Consider the following 22,083-nt stretch of genomic DNA (forward strand, 5'->3'; position numbering starts at 1 on the left):
GCATCTCTGTTCTTCTGATCACCTGAAAAAAATACAAGTAAAATAGGTATTATTTGAAATTTAAAGATTAAATAAATATATGGTTTCACAAAAATCGGTTGATGCTCCCAGTAGTCAAAATTATACTTGATTCTTCTTTGCAGTCTAATTAATTTGAGATTTTTTCTGGCACTACTATTTACTTTTTACTACTTCTGTACTGTGCTTTGAAAGAAATGAGAAGTTTTGAGGTTTTTTCCCCTAAATGAATAATTATATTGAATTGTTAATAGCACCTTAATTTTGTTAATCTTTACTCCTAAGTAAAGGTGAAGAAACTTTCCAGTATTGCTAATCTAGTTTGCTACCTCTAACATGGGAATGCCTGATATTTTTCCATTTGCAATGTAGTACACACCAGAAGATTTTGTCGAATATGACTATGAGTATGGGGATGCAGATTATAAAGAAACTGATTCTGTAACAGAGGGACTCCCACTGTTCGAAGAGACAGTAGCACAAACAGAGGTAACAGAATCTGGTCTGTTTGTTGTGTGGTGTCCAGCTGTCCCCTACCACATGGTTTGTCAATTTGTGTCTTTGTATATGAGCTTGATGCTTTCCTCTCACTCATTTCTTTACTTCATAGCTGTAACCTTTGCTTTCAGTTAGAGATGGAAGGTCTCACGGCTGACAGCATTCATCTTGCATTTGGTTACCCTTCTTTCATTCACACTTTCTCAATTTCCTTTTCATTTTATTTATGTTTTCCCATTCCATCTTTCATAACGTTTGCAGAAAAAGAAAGCCATGGTCAAAAAGAAGAAGAGGACAGTGGCCACTAGCTCAAAGGACAAACCTCAAAAGGCCACAACAAAAAAAACTGAAAAATATGCGTCCAAGAAGAAGAAAAGTTATCAAGCAGCAACAAAAGACAAACTAGGGGTAAAGGTAGCCAAGAAATAATCAAGATCTTTCCCAGACTAAGACTGGAAGATCTTTGATAAGAAAAAAATTTACCTAACCCCACTAGATGAATACATCTGGCTAATACCATAACCTGAATAACAGCAATTCCTCTCGAATTTTCATACAAGATTTTTTTTTTAATAATGTATTTGTTTTTTCACACTAGGCCAACGTTATTGATGGATTTCAAGACTATAGCATAGCTGAAAATGACTATGGGCCCCAGACAGAAGCTCCTTCCAGAGCTACTGAAGCAAATGAGGTAATAAGGACTCTCAAGAAAATACTTGTCCCACCGGGTGCCATTCATTAAAAGAGTACAAATGCATTTTAAAAGGATGGATTTCTGTGTAAATGATACAAAATCTATCAGCACTTTATGTGATTTTATACTTTCTCAGCCAATAACAGAAACTACTATTTTCTTGGACAGAACTCCCATTAATTCTGTAGAGATCTGCTGAATCTTCAGCCTGAAGAGTTCATGTTTCTGGAAATAATTCAGTGATATGTGGTGTGGGATTGTGGTGTTGCTGCTTTCAGTGTGGATGTGCGTGGAGCTATGTCTAGCACAAACTAGGTTAGATATTAGACATAGTCCTCCTGATCTAATAGGAAGGAGAGTCTCTAATTTTTCCTGTAATTTTTAAGGTGCAGCATAAAAGAGCCTAACACAAGACAAAGAATGGCTGCCACCATAGGTAGTTGAGTCAGAAGCCATCATTTACTTTTCGTAGTTCTTCAGCTAACGAAACCAAATTACTTGATTTTCACTTGTTCTATTAAAAAGAAACGTTATGATTTAAAGTATCAAGAAAGATAAAATTATTATTTTAACTTACATTAGAAAGCACATTTCTAGAAAGCCAGAATAACAGGTCTAAACATTATTTTGTTAAAATTACTGCACCTAAGACAGTGTTGATTAATATGTTTGCATATTAATTAACACTAGTGTTAGAAAAATGATGGCGGATTTTAAGAAACATTGTTCTCATTTTTCTTTTCCTTTTCCTTTCAAAATTAAGATTGTTGCTTAAAAGATGTACAAAACTCCCCCTCACCTCTTTCCCCTGAATATCTGAAAAGAGAAAGAGCCCCCATTTGTTCTATGCTTTTCCTCTTATGTATCTTGGAAGGTGAAGGTGAATTAAGGTATGTTTTACTCATTTTGCTGTTAAGCATTCTTGTGTTCAGTCTCATGTTTGCTTCTCACAGATTGATCAACAAATGTATCTAAATCATTCCATTTCCTGGGCAATTCTAAGCCGATTGTACAATTGTACAGCTGTAATGAGGTAGATTCAAAGTGCTAAATGCTCTCCTTGGTGAGAGCACTTCTTCATAAAGGTAAAATTTGGCTTAGAATTGGTTCTGATCTCTGTTTGTTACAGCTATAAGGTAGAAGTTACACTCCTGTAACTAATGAAATTAGGCAAGTGTTAAATCAGAATCTGGCCTTCTATTTTAATTGCAATAAATTTCAATGTTATTATTAGATCAAGACTTTTAATTACATTGGAAGTTGATTAGCTTCTAAATATTTTCAAGACCATACTACTTCATATTGTCTGATCATTTCATGTTAGAAATATCTGAACTTCAGTTTCTTTCAAAATTGTCCTGTATGGAAAATTATTGAAAGACCTTATTATAACAGAATAAAGCAATCCTCCTTTACTTCACAAATGGTTTTGTACATCTCAAATATAGCATTCTTTTAAACTGCTTGAGTGCTTTTAAGGTGTTTGCTTGGTTTGACAGCTTACATACTTTAAGATGAAAGCTTAGATTTCTGAAATCTTAAAATTATTCTGAATTGTACAAGGAGAACCTAGACAAAAAATATGCAAATTACCATGACACACAACAAGTCATGCCTTTTACTGATAAATAAACTTCAAAATTGTTAACAAGAGAAAAGAAGTTTAGCTCAGCATTGGTGTTCATAGACAGAAAATAATGTAAAAGGCTGGGCTTAGGTAAAGTGATGCTTGCATCTCCTCCACATTGCTATTATAATAAGATTTGAACTTATTCACTGCTCATTGCATATGTTCATTCATGAATGCTTGTAAGAGTGAAACCAAGCAGTAAAATTCAGCTATATTTGGCACTAAAGTAACATTACGCAAGCAGTACACATAATACTGGATATATTGAATTCAGTGGTTTTGGAAATAAAAAACCAAAGCGTATGAAAACATTACTTCTTTGTACTACTTATACAAAGATCTTTTAATTACTCTGAAAGGCTGAGCTTCCATTCCTTCAGACTCTAATTAAAAGACAATATGCTGTAGTTCTACTGTTCTTTCTTCTTTTGACAAGTCATCATGGTGGATCAGCGTATGCTTACATTGCTTTACTAACAGTAACCCACATATTCCTCCTATTCCCAAATCTTTGCTACTGATACGAATAGCAAAATCCTGTTGAAGAAGTATTTGCTGAAGAATACATAACTGGAGAGGATTATGATAAAAAAACTGAGGCAACTGAATATGGAAGCAGAGGAGTAGACCTCAGTGAATCTGATCTGCTGGTAGATGGAGATTTAGGAGAATATGATTTTTATGAATATAAAGAATATGAAGAGAAACCAACTGATTCCACTAATGAGGAGTTTGGTCCAGGTGTTCCTGCAGAGACCGATATCACAGAAACAAGCGTAAGTTGACTGGAGGCATAATGCAGATTAATTTAATTTAGCAATTCTTTTATAATTACAGTCTCAGAACTGCACAAACCCAGAACTCCTTGTGCATATTAGATATATTCTCATTTCCAATAGCCTTTGGATCAAGGCCATCCTCTTAGTAATATTGAATGTTTTATTTTTATCATGTAAGATTTTTGTCTCATTTGCTGAAAGGAGTAAGGGAGGGTGGGAGATGGGAGGAAAAGGAAAGAGGAGATGGAATTCAAAAAATAAATTATTAAAGTAACAGTTTTAAAAACCTTTCTAAACTAGAGCTAAAGCTGGAAAGAACATAAATTCTAGTGCAGGTACAAGTGCTGTAATTAATATTTTTATATGATTTCCTTGAGAAATTGAAATGCATATAAGTGTCTAGAATCCTATGGCTTTTGCAGCTTTCCAAGAAGAAAATTCATGAGTGGGAAGGTTAAGGCTTGAACCCTTCCATGAAAATAAGCTTAGTCAATGGTGACAGGTTTATGGTCTTGCAGAAGTGATTTAACAGCTCAATATATATAAAGATAGGTAGGATGACATGGTGAATCCTGTGAATCATGCTCTTCATTCTGAGTTTTATAGCTCTCTTTCCCTCTGACTTAATCATAGGCTAAACAGCAAGGCTTTAACTTTCCTTTAATTGTGCCAAGATCCTTGTTTATCAGTTTACCAGCTGTGGATGCTGCAAAGAAAACTAATATGTCTAAGACTGGAAGGAAAAGAAATCCCATTTGGATTTTTTAATTAGGAAGACCCTGAATATAGTAGAACAAGAGAATTTTGTTTTCACTATTTGCTCAGTCTTATCTTCATTTTCTCCTCACAAAGTCAAAACTTCAGTTTACAAAGGACCCAAGAAATAACAGCAAATGCTGTGAGGTTGCTTTTCCCTGCCAGCCTTGAAACCCATCCTTCTGTATTTCATTTACCGCTCCTTTCTATACCCTGTTGGGGTCATTGTATTTTTTAATGATCCTTATCTGTGCAATGTGATACAAGTGAACTCTTTTCCTTCTAGCCCAGATGGGGACACTGTGGCAGAATGACACAGAAAAGGTCAGATTATCTGTGAAGCAAAGAGCCCATAAGGCACCATTTGTGTCTGCGTTAAGAAAATGACTGTGCAGACTCTATCCCCTGGTGTAAATTTCAACTTAAAATGCCTTGATACAAAGCTGAAGGAATCAGGAATCTTGAATTAGAACACAGGCTCTGGTCTGTGTCACTTTATTACAGTGTCATCTGCTGAACCAGACTTATGTCATTTTCCTTTGGCATATGGACGTATTTAGAATAACTGAAGTTCTACCTATGATAAAAAAAGGCAAAATGGAAAGTACTCAGTAAATGGGAACTTTCGAAAAGGGGAAATATTTTCAAAGATGGAGACCCTTTTTTTTTACAAGTAAAAAAAAATCATTTTTTTTTACAAGTAATTTATGTTAATTTAATAGAACATGATGGCCTATACATCTTGCTACTTGATTTTTATGAACTACCAATGGGTTTATGAACATCATTACTAGTGAAATCTGTGCCTTTATAAGTCAGTACAAAATGCACAGTCTGTGAATCTCTGTTTTTCCATCCCAAAATATTTCATATTGAGATTCTGTAACATTATCCTTACTATTTTTACTAATCCCCAACTACTTTTTAGAGTAAATGTTGAATCACTCTGTTGAAATTTAGAAAAAGCTCATTTTAAATTTTAAGCTGGTCAGAACTTAATTTCTAGTGGATAAGTTAGCAACCAAGAGAGATATTTCTGAAGAAAAATACATTATCTCATGGTTTAAAAAAAATCAGTTACTTTTTCTTTGTTTGAAACTTAGATGTTTCTTCCATTGTATGTGTTATTGACATTGTTTTAGGTACTTCTGTTACCTTAATCCTGAACCCAAAACTTCTCACAGAGGTTGTCCTCAAAGAATTTGGCAGTTGATGCTAATTGAGGTAGTGCCGAGGCATCAAAGGTTATCTGTGAAATATTCTTTAGTGTCCACAGTGCCACTTATCATTTATGTCATAAAATCACAGACCCTTCTCAGGTTGCTTCACGTGTTGTAGATGTCTCATGAATGAAATTAGGAGCTTGAAAGGTACAGTCCATATTGGACCAAGGGATCTTTCTTTCCATCTTACTTTAGGCTGCTTAACTCATAAAGCCATGAAGAATCATTGTCAATTACCAAGAATATTTCCAATCAAATAAGAAAAGAAATGATGTTGTGACTTGCACACAGAAGTTTTAGATTTCACAGTTCTAATGTAAAGCATGGATAAACACTCATGGGATGCACATCTCATTCAAAAATTACAAATTGACAATATCCAATAATGGAGAAAGCATACACACGGCTTTTGCATTTTCCATTTCTCATGCATTAAGTATTTTTGATTTATGTGATTTATACCTGTGATGTATTTTTTTATAGTATACACCAATTCCAGCTTTAGCTTTCAGTTACAGGTTGCTGCAATTCTTTATTGTATCAGGTCCTTAGACCTTCTACTTACTTTTCTTTTTGGGATTGTTTTTACTGGCCAGGTGACAGGACATGGGGCTTATGGAGAAAAAGGCCAAAAGGGAGAACCAGCTGTGATTGAACCTGTAAGTACAGATGGCAGGGAGTTTTTCAGTACATTGTATCAAAAATATTCACTGTTAATGTATCATTATGAAATGTTGTTGTTCATGATAGGATGACATGATCTCTGAAACAGTCCCTGTAATGTGGATGATATAAAGTGATTACTGACAGCTACTCCTTTGGTTACATGAAGGACTAACCACATGTTCCTTAAAAAAAAAGAGACTCTTGTACAGAGGAAAACAGATCATTGATCTGATCTTCAGGCCATCTAGTAACTACATCTTGGACAGATCTACCCAGAAAACTTTCAGCTTAGGCACAGGTAACACCATCACTACAGCTTTCAGCAAGGGCAAAGAAGCCTTCCTCATTTTTAATGCCATGCAACAGTTCAGGTTGTCATGCTAGGAGCTGTAGAGAAGATTCCTGGAAAATTTTATCAAAACACTAAGAAATGTTAACTTGAGTAGTTCAACTAAAAAGATTTTTTATGTTTTTCTACAAAGCAATGAATGTAATATTGTGATGCATCCATCCATAGGGTATGCTCATTGAAGGACCACCGGGACCAAGAGGACCTGCTGTAAGTAGATTAATCACAATTTCCTTTATTGCACTTGATTTGTCCACTGTGCTTTTCTGTTCACAAGTTAACACAATATTGGTCTTTAATTATAGTTCCCAAATGTGTATTAGATTTAGGATTTTAGAAGGGAATAGAAAAGGGTCATCTCTAGCATTTTCAGTGATGGCAAGCTACAAGCTGATGGCACATGAAAAATCTAAGTTTTGAATGTTGACAATAAATCTTTGTAAGAAAAAACAATACACTGCCTTATAAATTATTTTATCCAAATATGTGTTCATCCTAAAGTAGAGAAAAAATAGTTCAAAAGTCTTCAAGCATTCAGCATAATTATGTCATTCATTTTCTATAGGGTCTTACAGGTCCCCCAGGTTTACAAGGTCCTGTTGGTCCTCCAGGTGACCCTGGTGAAAGGGTAAGTCAGCAAGCAGATTATCCCATGCATTCATGAGATATCTTGCGCTAATATCTTGCACTAATTGCTACGCAAGGTTCTGTTATATCCTGAGCTGAAATAGATCCACATAGGTTAGAAACTTCAGTGGAATTGAGGCTGATTCATTCAGCTAAGTAAAAATCAAGTGAGAATCTGGACAAACATTTTCTTAGTTGTAGAAATACATGCTGTAAATACAAGAAGATGTTTAAGTTCTGGTTTGTTAGTATTCTTCTGGTTTGATGTGTTTAGAAATATACTAAAGTAATAGATACAAACATTTCATATGAATTTGAATTAATTTTTAAAAAATCAGTATGGCTTCAGCTCTAATATGTACAAATACAGAGAAAAACAAGCTTTTCAGAATCAAAACACATGGGAATATTGAAAGTGATGGATAATATTTAGATGATCTTGGAAGAATTTATTTGCCATATCAAATAATATGAGACTTGAGAAACCTATCCAGTCATGAAACTAGTTAAAATTTAAGCTATAATTTTAACCTTCATTTTCTTGCAAGCCTTTTCTTACTGCCACCATCAACACAATTTTAAAACAGCAGCATATTTATTTGAGGAAAATATGATACTAAAAGGCTTTGCTGTGTTTTATGAGAGGTATTTTACTTGTGAATCCAGCATGTTCATGATGTATTTATATATGAAAGATGATAAGAAGATGCTATCATTTCACTGTATAATGAGATAATATTAAAATCCCAACAATGCTTTACCTTGCTAGAAAGTCAGCATGAACACTTCTTTCATATTTCTGTCCCATAGGTTAATTAAATATTCCAGAATTTGAACTTGTAAAATGGGTATTTTAGCACCTAGTAAAGGAATAACTACCGACAGTACTTAGTTTTTTAACTGGCTGCTCATTGAATTCATCATGAGGAAATTCTTGACTAAGCACGTCATGTGCCTGTCACGGACCAGACACGACACAAATATATAATTGCAGCAATTAGGCTGGGAGGAGAATGGATTGAGAGCAGCCCTGCAGAGAAGGACTTGGGGGTGTTGGTGGACAAGAAGCTTGACATGACCCAGTAACACACACTTGCAGCCAACCGTATCCTGGCTGCATGAAAGAAGCGTGAGCAGCAAGTCAAGTGAGATGGTTCTGCCCCTCTGCCGCTCCTGTGTGCCTCTTCTATGGAGACAGGCTGAGCTGTGGGGGAAGGCTGCAAGAGAGGTGCAGAGAGACTATCCCAAGGGCTCATAGTGATAGGACAAAGGGGAAGGTTTTTAAATGGAAAGAGCAGGTTTTGATTAGATATTGGGAAGAAATTCCTTGTGCTGACAGTGGTGAGGCCCTGTAACAGGTTGCCCAGATGGCTGCACCATCCCTGGAAGTGTTCAAGGCAAGATTGGATGGGGCTTTGAGCTACCTGGTCTAGTGAAAGGTGTCCCTGCCCATGGCCGGAGGTTGAAACTAGATCTTTAAGGTCTTTTCCAGGCCATTCTATGAGCGTAAATTTATGTAAGTGACTCAAAAGGTTTCTCCTACATTGCTATCTTTTTTTTCTCAGTTTTTTTCCTCTCGTGTCTTTTTTCTTTTAGGGTCCACCTGGTCGCCCTGGTCTTCCTGGTGCTGATGGTTTAGCAGGTCCTCCAGGTACCATGTTAATGCTGCCGGTAAGTTGTGGTTACAGGATAAGCAGCCTACAAAAATGGGAAGTATCTTTCAAGAAATGTATAGGTATTTCATTTTTTCATCTAATTTTGTCTGTGGGATGAGAGAATGATACAGAATTTCTTTTATGGTGTAAGCATTTGAAATTCCTCTATATGGTGCCTTTTTTCCCTCACAAAAAACATATGCTTTAGCTCCTGCATGGCTGACAGATTGGAACCACCACAAGTTAAGTACAGACACTGAAAACCACCTTATATTTTTAGCAGTAACTATATTTTGCTACTATAGTTCCGAAACAACGAGTCTGCTGTTGTACAGAGGGCCTGTACTCCCAACAGGCGCGTGTGCTTTCAAGTCTCATTGACATGTAGATTTTTATATATTCCATGCTTCAAATCGGACCTCAGTGTCCTCTTTGAAGAGTCAGTGCATCCTTTGAATGGAAATATATGCACATAGCCAACTCTACTCCCACTGGAGTCAAAGCAAAACACCATCTGTTTTAGCAGGTGGAGGAACAAGCCCAAAGCTGTTAAAGTATCTTGCAGCACTGGGGTACAAAAATCACGGTGTGCTTGGAATTAATTATTCCTAAATGTGTCTATGGGAGAAAAAAAACTGTGTCAACTCTGGTCATAGGCAAACTGGGCAAACTGTTGTGGGCAGTGCAAAATTCATGGCCCTGATACCCAGTGTATGCCATACCTTTGGAAAGCTGAGCTTCTTGCTGCAGCCTAGCATTTCTGCAACATTGCAAAGCTTCTGCCAGCAGTTTCATTAGCAGTAACAGTGCAGGAGCAAAGGAATGAGCACTTAAGATTTTTATTCTGTAATTTATTTTAAAATTTTCAGAAATTACACAAAACTGTTTTATTCTAGATACCAAACATTTTTCACATTTGCAGCTGCCTTAAATTAAATTACATTTTTAATGTGAGTAGCTACCAATGTATAGAGAATTAATTAATTTTGGTATATATTTTTATTGAAATTTTAAAGACAAGTAAAAGTCTATTTTGGCCTCTTTTATAAATACACAAGCAAACAAACAAACAGAAACCAAAATACTATTAAATCAGGAAAATATTTGCTCATAAGGGATTAAATTTAGACTTCAGTTGCTATTACCAATGACTTCATACTCATGTTGGATGCAATGGCCTCCATGCAGCCACCTTCTGAAGTTAGTAGAATGAACTAAAGACTGTGACCTTGTGACTTTGAAGCAGTTTGCATCATTGCAGCAAGTAAGAAGTATGATTTAGATTTGATGAGTCCTAAATCCTTTTCTTGTTTTGGTACTTCCAGTTCCGCTTTGGTGGAGATGGTGAGAAGGGCCCAACAATCTCAGCTCAGGAAGCTCAAGCACAAGCTATTCTTCAGCAAGCTAGGGTAAGCACAAGGAGCCAAAACCTAATTTGTTTTATATCCTGCAGGATGTGAAGTCAAAGATGGCGGGTATTTGCTAACACATTCTAAAACTCTGTTAGTGTAGAATATGTATGCTGGCTGGCAGCTTTTTCTTGACACCAGGTGTTCTGTTTGTTTGTCTTCTCAGATTGCTATGAGAGGTCCACCTGGTCCTATGGGACTCACTGGAAGACCAGGTCCTGTGGTAAGTAGACAAAACAGGGGCACAGATTAAAGAACATGGTGATGTAGCCATGGGTGTCATTCTGGCCTTGCCTACCCCTCTCTAGTTGTACTTGTTTTGTACTTATTTGAAATTAATGTTATATAATTAAAGCTGTAGCTTGTATTCTTATTCAAGGTCTGCGATGCAACCTAAATACTAAATAAGTTTTTATTGTAGGTTTTGTGGTGTTCAGACAGAGCACACTGCTGGACTTCCAAAACTAGTGAATAGCTTTACATAAATATCCCTCTACATTCAATCATCTCTGTAATGCTATTAGTTCAATTTGTTGCAGTAAATAAGAAACTCTACAGAAAGAGATACTAAAGCAAGAGTTTGCAGAACCACCTTTACTCAATATTTAGGCTAAATCTGAAAAGTTTGTAAGAGGCATGCCTATGAACAATTAAGAGCCACAGGTATCTACAAGAATTACACTTCTTTATTTCAGCCCTGAATTTAACTCAACTTCTAACATCTAATGATCTGGAAATGGCCCTGTGGATGTTAAAATATCTTAGTATTTGTATGGAGTGTGTACACTTGTATTTTTAAGCAGATCTGTACAAGAATAATTCTTTTCTACAGTAATTCTTCCAAAATAAATAGTAGCTACCAAGCAGAGAATCTGGCTCACAGACTCCTGATTCATCGTAATTAGGTATGCATTACTTAAAAGGAGTAAAATATATTTGGTCCATATAACAAATTCATACACTATTTCCAGCAATGTATTTAGTTCAAGAGACCTGCAGGATAACATTCAGTCTGTACAGACAAAACTCTAGAGCTGCTCTAAGCAAGGAGGACTTTGCAAAGGCTGGTATGATACTGACAGTGGGTTGGATACCTTTAGCAGAGCTATGACCTGTCTTCATACTCATGCTTTTATATTTTAAAAGCTTTCATGAATTCCTGTATGCAAAGTTCATCAAATTAATATTAATAGTTGTTTTGCTTCTAAACCACCAGGAGGCTCTAGAAATCCAACTCTTTGATCTAGAAATATTTTTTCCTACAGCTTCAAAAGCAAGTGTCTTGGTCTGTAAATTGGCTTTCTACCCAGTTTCTTTTAAGAAAGTTGGAGCTTTATATGCATTTTATTTTGTTAAATTAATCAGTAGCCAATAAGATAGATTAGTAACATATTCGTTACTAAAAATCTTAAACATAGCAGTGTCAAAGCTCCAGTCTAGCATTGTTTGAGTCTGGTGTTCACATTCTCAGTTAACATAGCATGAAAATGAATGTCTGCCTACAGATAGTAAATGTAATCAATTATATTAAAAGCAGAGCTTTAATCAGAGAAACCCCAAGAGGGAATTGCCATCTACCAAAACCCTTCTCTCCACTGCCAGTACCAGTTTGGGATCTGATTTCCAGTTTGCTTAGGACTTGAATTAATACCTGCAAGGTCAGTGGGGATCTTTCCACTCTAGGATGTGAGACTCAGCACTAAGCCAAGCCATTAGATAACTTCCTTCTTCCAATGTTAACGTAGAAGGATTATCAGTTTTCAAAGGTCTGCAACATTTGTTTCGTATTAAATACATACTTTAAGTCACAACCTGTTTCAATGATCAAAAATGCAACTACTCTTTTGTGCATAGTAAAAAACTCCCATATCTTCTTTCTCTAAGACTGTATTCTATGTGTGCATGCCAGGATTTTTTGGTTTATTTTGTCTGGTTTTGTGAGATATCTAACTTGCTTTCACTAGTTCTGCCCCTGATTTCATGTACAGTATAAATGAATACCTGGTCTTGGCCTGTTTATGATTAAAGTGTACTCTTAAAATCTATGTCTTCATTTCCTAATAACAAGGAGACGTAGTTATATAGATTCTCCACTTCTTCAGGGCCAGGTGCACAAAGGACTTGATTAAAACATCACTGAAGTTTATGACAAGATTAGACAGGGTATTTTTCATTGACTACAGTGATCTTTGGATTGAACTCTCAGACTGTTTTTTTCTGTACAACATAGAAATAAAGGTAAAAAGAGGTGGCTTTCAGCTCTTATTCCCTACAATGGATGCACTGCTGATTGCCCTACTTATGTTCTTACTCTGCTCATAATTAGCTCTCAAATACTAATATAAAACAAAGGGTTACATTTTGCATTTAAGTCCATGGGAGTTTTCTCTGGTAAGAGAAATATTTGGTCTGCCAAGTGTTTATGCAATGATAAATCAAGGTAGATAAATATCTAGATACCGATGATGAATTCACACCTCCTGATGAATAGAGGATTATTTGTTATTTCTCCCTGTAATTCACATATGGAAATAGAAAGGAACTTATTAATTTAAAGAGGCTTTTGTACACTTAATCAATATATGTTGGTTTTTTTTCATCAAGGGTGGACCTGGAGCAGCAGGTGCTAAAGGTGAAAGTGGTGAACCAGGACCCCAGGTACAATAATGTTCCATTATGTTTGAGCATGTTTTATATTTAAGCAAATTTATTCATATCAATTAGAAGAAATCAATCCTGCATTATCTTCCTGCATGCAATTGAAGAAAAATATCCTTCATGATACTATCTTATAATTTCAATAGCGTGATCAATATTAAAATTGTAGTTAAAATCAATAGCTTTATTGTTCACTCTGAAATATGAAAGTAACAATCTTTGTGTGACAAAGATTATTATCACATGTAGAGTGTCATCAGTTGAAAAGCTGTTTTAATATTGTCACTTCAGGCTCTTGTCTCAGTTCAATAATGATATGTTAGTCTGCAACTGGATGACCTTGGTCTCTGAACTTATCAGATCTCAAAAGGTGAGGGAGGTTGAATTTGGTTGGTAATTAAACAGGATGTTTTCACTGTAGATGTGACATAGCAAGAATGAATCTTTACAAATCAATGCATGTTTTGCTTCTCAGTCTACTATTGCATAAAATTCTCCACAGTGATGTCAAAGACTACTGAAGCACATGGAATTCTTTCAGTTTAAACCTAAAATCAGTAAGGAGATTGTGAAAGAAATTATAAAATAAGTATCCCAAACCATGATTTTGCCAGATCTCAAGTAGTATCATGGATTTGATGCATTACTAAGTGACTGTCTTAAAACTGCACATGGACACTTGGAGTAGAAACATAAAATAAATTAAAAAAACAAATAAAAAGCATTCTGAACAGTTGTACAGTCTTTCAGTTTGCTTAGTTATATTTTTAATGGTTTTTTTCTTTTCCTACACAATATTTGTGAATGGCTTGTTCTCACCATTGCTTTTTTTCACCTGAAAATGCATTTGGATGAGGGAGAGAAAATTTCCACAGTTACACCCATACAGTCGTCAGTGAAAGTTATGTGTGTTTGGAAAGTGAAATGTTTTTCAGTCTGGGATAATTTGGTCCCTCTCTAGTTAAACCCATGTTGTGTAAAGCTAAGGCAGCACGTGAGCTCTTTACTAACACAACTCATGTTTGTGTAAATATCTGAAATAAGTACTCTACTCTATAGTTTTCACTAAATAATTATAATGTAATTATAATAAAATAATTTTGGCATGAGAGGAAGATGGTTTTTCAAACTACAGGACTGAGATCTTTAAAGCCATGAAAAGACTGTAAGAAACTTACATGGTAACTTATGTCATGTATAGCGCCATCTCACGGAAATTGGTGTTAAAATTCATAATGCTAAGGCCAGTTTGGATGCCCATGTAGTTTTAAAACTAATGGGAATCCAGGAACCAGAATCCATCTCCTAGGGAAAAAAATGCAGCTTTGTGTAGAAAAAACCTTACCTTGTTCTTGAGGTGAGGTTTTTTACTAGTGCTTTGCTGACATTAACGGAATGCTAAATATTACCCTCTTTAAACCCAGGGTCCTCGTGGTGTCCAAGGTGCCCCTGGTCCAAGTGGAAAAGCTGGCAAAAGGGTAGGTAGCACATAGATCAGTTCTGGGTAAATAGTTTTTGTTTAAGTGTTTTTAAATATTAATTTATTCCATTGCATTTTCAAATGTTTGCCTCTTTGGGTTTTTCAGGGACGTCCTGGAGCTGATGGTGCCAGAGGAATGCCAGGAGAACCTGGTGCAAAGGTAAATAATAATGAGACCTCTGGTTTTACTTCAGTCTTGGAATGGGCTAAACAGATTTTATGGAGGTACCACAGTTTCATCCAGGCCAACCCAAAACTCTTCTCTCAAGTGAAAATACTGAGGTTTCAGATAGCTGGGTCAGATGCAAGAGCTGAGAATGAATCATCCATTTAAAATATGGTAATTAATGGTAATTCCTAGTAGTCTGACTTTGAGTTCTTGGGGCATGATTTCTCTCTCTCTGAGTTGGTTTCTAGTTAGACAGTATCAGTAATAGTAAAGTCAGTTTTTCAGTTTCAAAGTGCAGCTAGAATCAAGTGTATCCTTTCAATGTGAAAATTCTTTTTATAAATGGCATAACTACAGCACAGTGAAAAAGCTGTGGCATCTTCTCTTACTACAATTTGTAGGGGCAAATTTTGAGTGAGTTTGATCTATATGCTCAGCCCCATGTGTTTCATTCAGTAGCAAAAGTGTACCTACAACCCAAGGGTAGAAACTAACTTTCAGGGGGAAGCCACTATTTATTCAGACAATTTGACAATCATTTACTAAAGCTGTGATTTCTTTCCAAGGGTGACAGAGGATTTGATGGTCTTCCTGGCCTCCCTGGTGACAAAGGTAACCGGGTAAGAAGAAAAATATGTACATTTATACATCATCAAACTAATTGAGTCCAGAAATAATTCATTATTCATTAAGAACAGCACCAAGGACTGAGGGAAAAGTTAAAGCAGAATGTCAGCTTTTCACGCTACAAATAATAGCTGTACTATCAGGCAACGTATTCCTCATGAAACTTTTGAGTAATATCAATCAATAGTTTAAATATATATATAGTTTAAATATATATAAATTTTTAATTAAATATTTAATATATATATAAATATATATGTAGTTTAAATATATTTTCATAATTTAGATCAAATCTTCACCTAGATTTTGCTCTAATTTTTCTTAGTTCAGGAATTTGCCTGTTGGACTTCAAGTCATTGCTCTAAAGAGTAATAGGCAAAGGAAATCAGCATGAAGTTTCTGTACCAGGAGGATGCCAAATTTCAAGTTGCTTAGAAGCTTGCTCAAAAAAATGGATATGAATATTTCAATTACAAACTGAATTGTTTAGTGGGGCTTATTCCAACAACTGCAGATTAAGAAAGGTCAGAGTCAAGTCAGATAAATTAGGAAGATTTTTAGTAATATTTAAAACAACTAAAGTACTTGTTGCTTTTGGAACAAGTCTATGGAACAAATCTGTGGAATGAGACTTCATCTTTCCCTACAAAGTGCAGATATACTCACAGCCAGGGATTTCTGCTTCAGATTATACTCCTCATGTAGGTGCTAGCACCCTGCTGAGTGTCACTCCTTTACTGTTGTCCTGGTAAGCGCAGCACACCATGAAAGAAAGAGTGAATGGGAATGTCAGCAAAGCCATTTCCAAATGTGCTAAAGCTCAGTGACCAAGGAATTATTACCTCACCCTCACCCCTCACCCTTCAGAGGGTAAGCACAGTTGTACATCCTAGAAAAGCTCAGCAGTTTTGGCTACCAGACCCTAATGTAGTTGTTTTTAATAGCATCTAAGGATACCCTTTTGAGTTCTGTTTGCAATGGATAAAGAACGTCTGCTGTCATGAAGATTTTTTTACTCCTCTTTCATCATTCCTGTTTAGGTAAGGAGTGTAAAGCAGTCAGTGCACCCCATAATGGAAGCCCAGCATGCTCAGCAGGCCAACAGCAGAGGGGGCTCAGCATTAAGCACTTGCCACCTGCACTTGGAGGGATGAACAGAAATTTGACCTGTGACTCTGTGTCTTTGGCTAGCAATAATAAACACAAGTTAAATACTTTTGTTGAAGTTATATTTCATCTGTAAAAGAATCAACATTGAAAAACCTAAATTTAGAGTAAAGTTTCAGGACTGATTTTAGAATTAGTTATATTGGACATATGAGTTGCAAACTGAATGTCTCTGTCAAGGACAAGTTTTCAGACAAAAGTTACTGAATGAATGAGATTCTTGGACTTCTAGTGTAGAGCAGATCACATCACATGAAATCATATTTCTTTTAACCTCATTATCTGTGACCTTGAACTTTTCTTATTTAGATTTACTAGATGTACAACTCTTCTTCAGTATAAAAGCAAGACACTTTATACTTTTAAAATAGCCCAAAGAAAAAGAAATTCAGGCTCTAAGACAACACTTGAAGGAAAGAAAAAGAGCTAAAAAACTGAACACTGATGATGATAGGAAGTTTTGTTCTTACTGAATGACAATACCAGGACACTGAATGCACACTCTTAATCTATATCTAAGTACCACATGACTGTGAGAAAGGTAGCCCTTAAGGCTATTTGAACTATTTCTGTATTTGAAAGCCTAAGTCAGTCTTCACCTGGATATTAATTGGAAGCCAGAAAAGACCATGCCTCTCATGTCATCTTTCAGAAGTGTCATCTAACATATAGAAAAACACATTCTCTACCTGCAGATAGCATAGAGTAGTTGCAGAACCCAGAAACCCAGAAAAATACATGAATTGGTGTATGAATTCATCTTGAAGGTGTTAGAGAGCTGTTCATAAAATTTCACTTTCTCTTGCATGCTGAGGGAGGACAGAAAGGCAATAGAATAAAGTCCTAATATCCCTAGTACTGGGGGATGTGCTCTGGATATATGAGGGTTACCTAAAATTCCCTAGGAAAATTTGGAAGTGTAAAGAACAGAGCCACTGAACAGTGACTCCATATATCCCTACCAGAATCCCCAGCAGTGGTCAGGCTCCTTGGAGACACTGATAAAATTAAGGCAAACAGCATGAATACTTGGGTGTTGTCCAATGCCAGAAGGAAGTCACAGTCTCAAATCCTGCTGCCCAGAAGGAGGTCAGTCAGTGATGTTTGAGCTCTGCAGCACACTAGTTCTCTTTAGGAACTGGGAAAGAAAAATAAATCCTAAAAGTATGGTCCAGAATCCACTGAGGTTCTGCATATATAGACTTGAAAAGCCCCAGCCTCTGAGGGGAAGTGTGGAAGTCTGGCTGCCTTCCAAAGCCTCAGACAAGCCAGTCCCAAGGCTCTCAGTAGCTGGTGCCAGGGTGTGTGGTTCTGAAAGGTGGTTAGTAAATCTCTGGATATTCCTGGGCCCTGCAGCTGGTTTCTTAACTTCTGCCCCACGTACACATCTTATTTTACTGCATTAATACATTGTGTAGGGGAGAGGGAAGGTAGTGATGAGACAAAGGAAAACGTGAGAAACACTACCTTTTGTAGATGTAGCTTGTGTGTGTTCTGGGGCCAAAAATCACAGAATCAGAGAATCACAGTATATTCTAAATTGGAAGGGACCCACAAGCATCACCAAGTCCAACTCTTGTTACAGAGCGAAATTGTACGCACACAAATTATTCATTGTTTCAAAAATGCTCATCTGTTCTTATACTAAGGTAATGAAAGATTTCACTGAGTACTAAAATGTACAGATTTGTATCACTGTGTCAAGACATGTTTTGATACATCAAACTTCAGCTAACATATTTGTTTGCATTTCCCTTCCCATGCATTATTGTTTCCAGCAGCAGACAGTTTGCAGCAGTTATTTTAATGACTTTCATTATCCTGCAGGGAGACCGTGGCCCACAGGGACCTCCTGGCTTACCTGGTGAAGATGGGTCAAGAGTAAGTTGCTGTTCACACAGGAAAATCTAGAGTGAATCCTCATGTAATGGGAATAAGGTCATGATAAATGGGCTTTTTTTTCCTAAGACTTGTTTCCTTTTGCACAAAAACAGGGAGAAGATGGGGAAGTTGGACCAAGAGGTCTCCCAGGTGAAGCTGTAAGCAATTCTTTCTTATTCTTCTGCTTCTGTTACAAAAGTCACATTCAGATATTTTTTCAATCTATTGAACTATTCTGAATTGCAGGTATAAAAATTCTTTCACATGTTTGCATTTAGAGAATACTGTTTCTGCCTGAAAAGCAAACAAATGGAATGTTTGGTTTAGGGTTGAAACACTGCTTACAGGATTAGAATTAAGTCAAGGATATATCCAGCTAAGTATATACAACTTCCAGAATCACAAATGCTATTTCTTATCCAATTGTGTAAAATCAGTAACTGCTGTCCTTGATACATCAGAATACAGCCAAGCCCTTGCTACTTCTGAAGTGTTGCCTAAATTTCTACTTACTAGAAAGGAAGGCCTGGATTCTCCTCTTATTTCACGCTACTGTGCTGCATTGTGTATTTTACACTTGTTTCACATACAGAATTTCCACCCCTCTCAGTTGGAATTCTGCAGGTGCTGTCACTGCAGAAGAGAGTTCTGCATTGCAGGCAAGAAATCAAGCCTCAGAAGGGGAATTTTTCCCTAAATGTCTGATCTATTGCTGCCTACTCACAAAGTACAAACCCCTTGCTACAGTCAGTGTCAGTGATTTGTGACTATGTCATACACGAGTAGACTGGAGATTCAGTTCTGCCTACTTTAGCAGCAGAACATGAATGATGGCACAATCATGAAAACTAGTACTCATTGGCATAGTATAGAATGAAAAGATTATGTTATAGACCAAAATCTTGTTCACCTTATTGATGAGAATAGCCATTGGTCTTTTGTGAATTTTTTTAGGAATAAGAGCAAAAAATCTAATTTTTGTTTCCAGAATGTCATGTATTTATTGTAATAAAATTACTAGCAATTTTTAATTACTTTTCCTTACTACAGATAAAAACCATCATTTTGTAATTAGAATAGTAGTATAGAGTATGACACACCATCACGTTTTCAAAAGAAAGGAATACAAATATGTATGTTGCTGTTCAGGTCAGACCTTCAGGCCAAGACACAGCTAAAATTTTAGCGGAAGCTGCTGTGCCAATGTTCTACAGCAGGAAATATGAATATCAATCTCCCACCTTTCTCTGAATTGACCATACAGAGGCTAAATCAAAGGTTGCCCTTCCACTGACATCCCGTTAAGAAATACAGTGTCCTTGAGGAAAATCTATTCTCAGTAAATTTTTCCCATTCTTCTTTTCTTTCTTCCTAAAACACCCATGTTGCCTTCCCTTCATCCTTGCTACTCCTTATTCCAGTCCTCAGCCAGTCCTGCTTACAGTCATTTCTGTTCAGAAAAAATCATGCAAGTGTCAATAAGGGTTTCTTCTCTTGCAGGGTCCACGGGGATTACTGGGCCCCAGAGGAACACCTGGGCCCCCTGGACAACCTGTACGTATGAGCTGCCGAGCATTTCCAGTTTCCAGAAGGAAAAAAGGAAGTCCACTGAAAATTGCTCTTGTTATATTGTTTGTTGTAGGGCATTGCAGGTATTGATGGACCTTCAGGCCCAAAGGGAAACATGGTGAGTAAGTAAACTGGGAATTAGAAAGATTCTAAGAATGCTTTCCTCATTCTCTCATCCCAGCAACTATGCCATCCCTTCCATTTAATTAAACTTTTATGTCAACTATTTGGATTCATTATGATTTTATATGGAAAAGGCAAGGTTTCTGTTACTTAGTTTTCAGCCAAAAGCACTGACCATGCTTTCTCTCCGACTCCTTTAGCACTATGGACTCCAGTGCCCAGGTCCTATGTGTGGGCTGTTATTCTCTGTTAAAGAAAAGGTCATGATATTCATTAACATGAAAAAATTTCATACTGGAGAGAAAGTTGCTGGTGGACTTTAAAGAGGAAGGAACAAAGATGAGTTTGTACTCCTTTTAGTCCTGACAATGAAGATCTGTAGTGCAGAAATGCAAACCTAATGCCCTTCTATTTTTTTGCATGATAGGGTCCTCAAGGGGAACCAGGACCTCCTGGTCAGCAAGGAATTCCAGGCCCACAAGTAAGTGTAAAAGAACTCTCAAGAAATACGATGTTATGTGCAGCAAATGTTTAATAAATGGAAATTACCAAAAGGTTAGCTTTTCATGTGCAAAACCGATAAAGCTTCAAGGATTTTATAAATAATGCTGCAAATGTGCTGAGGGCAGTGCAAGCAGAGTTTTCAAGTAAGTTTTCAGAGAGATTTTTCATTCAGGAGAAAAATGACTCATTCAGTGTTCCTGGAATGCAGCAGGAATGGCCACACCTGGAGGAGGGTTCTGAATAGGATCTTGTTACAGACCTACTGCCAGAAGAGTGGCTTGTGCAAAAGACTCGCACAAAACTCCTGACCTAACTTGTAAGGGGGAAAAAAAGCCACTTATATTTGCCTGTGTGTTGAAACAGATTAATGAGGGACCTCTAGTAGGGTGAATGTATGTACGTTGTTCTCCCTGGTTTCTCACACTGGTTTCTTTCTAACAGGGGCTTCCTGGTCCTCAAGGTCCTATCGGGCCTCCTGGTGAAAAAGTAAGTTACAGCATTATTTTCTTACTTCAGTCAGTTCTGTGCCACAGCCTTGTTTATCAGCTTTGCTGTCTTTTATGGAATAGTAATCTAAATTTAAATATTAGATCTTCCTGAAATCATCAATACATTAATAACCAATTAATACCCAATGACTTTCCTCTCATATATTCTTTTTCACAAGCATAACTTCCTCCCTTTATTTTGGATTAATTTTGTGTTATTACCTTCCCATCTACACTATTAAACAATTTGTACTTGGATGTTACTTAATTTCCCAGCAAGCTGCAAAAAGTATTTTTCTTAATCTCTTTTTTATAACAAAGTTTTACCTATTCAAATCTAATTCTGTTCTTTTTTCAAGGATTATATTATGACATAACTCTGCAGTGTAATTGGCATACCGTAGTGTCCTTTGGTGGCTTTTTCCTCATCTGTTTGCACATGTTCTTGTGGCTTGAAAACTGTCTTCTATTAATTTGAAACACGTCACTACTGAATGTTATGCTAATTTTATTATTCTCCCCTTTTTGCTGAATTCCTGCTCAATTCATTCTTTGATTTTTCTTCTTTTCACTCTTTGCTCTATTCTTTTGGAGAAATTAATACTTTTTCCCTGTCAGTGTGTTTTAGTACTATTCTAGCAAAATGGAAAGTCCCATGATATCTGCATTTCCTAGGCTTTCACAAAGACATTCCAGGCCTTTCGGCTATGAGCACTGGAGTTCTGTACCCTGCACTCTTTGCCTCTTGAACTTGTTGATAACTTTAATTGATGAATCCTTTTATTCCTGAAATTCTAATTAGTACTTAATTTTGTACACTGGAGAACTCTTCCCCACCTCTGTCATGTGTGTTCATAGGGTAATTCCTGAAGCCTGCTCTCAGGCAAGCATCACATTGAAAATTATGGATCATTTTTGTAGGCTAAAAATTGTAAGAACTGGCCTTACTTACATATGGTATGGAAGTGTCATTCTGGCTTTAGTTTTATTTCTGTCATATGCCTGATATCCATATCAAGGGACTTAGGTATGACTGCATTTTATGTCCTGGCTCTTAGGGTCACATGTGTTGGGCCTGTTTGCTACTGTTTTTAAAATGTGTGTCTGTTA

General features: G+C 36.5%; 1 protein-coding gene across 2 annotated transcripts in view; it reads left to right on the top strand.

Annotated features, from left to right (window-relative positions):
• Positions 1-22,083, top strand: part of COL11A1 (collagen type XI alpha 1 chain) — a 124,599-nt gene that overhangs the window by 41,099 nt on the left and 61,417 nt on the right. Inside the window, exons 6-25 of one of the 2 annotated variants that reach the window (XM_054286325.1) lie at positions 391-507; positions 778-930; positions 1,115-1,210; positions 3,374-3,619; positions 6,198-6,260; positions 6,785-6,826; positions 7,182-7,244; positions 8,840-8,914; positions 10,224-10,307; positions 10,474-10,530; positions 12,912-12,965; positions 14,390-14,443; positions 14,552-14,605; positions 15,181-15,234; positions 18,236-18,289; positions 18,403-18,447; positions 19,790-19,843; positions 19,932-19,976; positions 20,409-20,462; positions 20,927-20,971. In XM_054286325.1, the coding sequence (XP_054142300.1) occupies positions 391-507; positions 778-930; positions 1,115-1,210; positions 3,374-3,619; positions 6,198-6,260; positions 6,785-6,826; positions 7,182-7,244; positions 8,840-8,914; positions 10,224-10,307; positions 10,474-10,530; positions 12,912-12,965; positions 14,390-14,443; positions 14,552-14,605; positions 15,181-15,234; positions 18,236-18,289; positions 18,403-18,447; positions 19,790-19,843; positions 19,932-19,976; positions 20,409-20,462; positions 20,927-20,971 (1,509 nt within the window). The remainder of the gene's footprint in view (positions 1-390; positions 508-777; positions 931-1,114; positions 1,211-3,373; positions 3,620-6,197; positions 6,261-6,784; positions 6,827-7,181; positions 7,245-8,839; positions 8,915-10,223; positions 10,308-10,473; positions 10,531-12,911; positions 12,966-14,389; positions 14,444-14,551; positions 14,606-15,180; positions 15,235-18,235; positions 18,290-18,402; positions 18,448-19,789; positions 19,844-19,931; positions 19,977-20,408; positions 20,463-20,926; positions 20,972-22,083) is intronic. The other variant, XM_054286326.1, reaches the window with a different exon arrangement.

This window comes from Melozone crissalis, unplaced genomic scaffold, assembly GCF_028551555.1.
Source record: "Melozone crissalis strain CALT ecotype California unplaced genomic scaffold, PUWL_Pcris_2 ptg000045l_1, whole genome shotgun sequence".
NCBI classification, from domain to species: domain Eukaryota; kingdom Metazoa; phylum Chordata; class Aves; order Passeriformes; family Passerellidae; genus Melozone; species Melozone crissalis.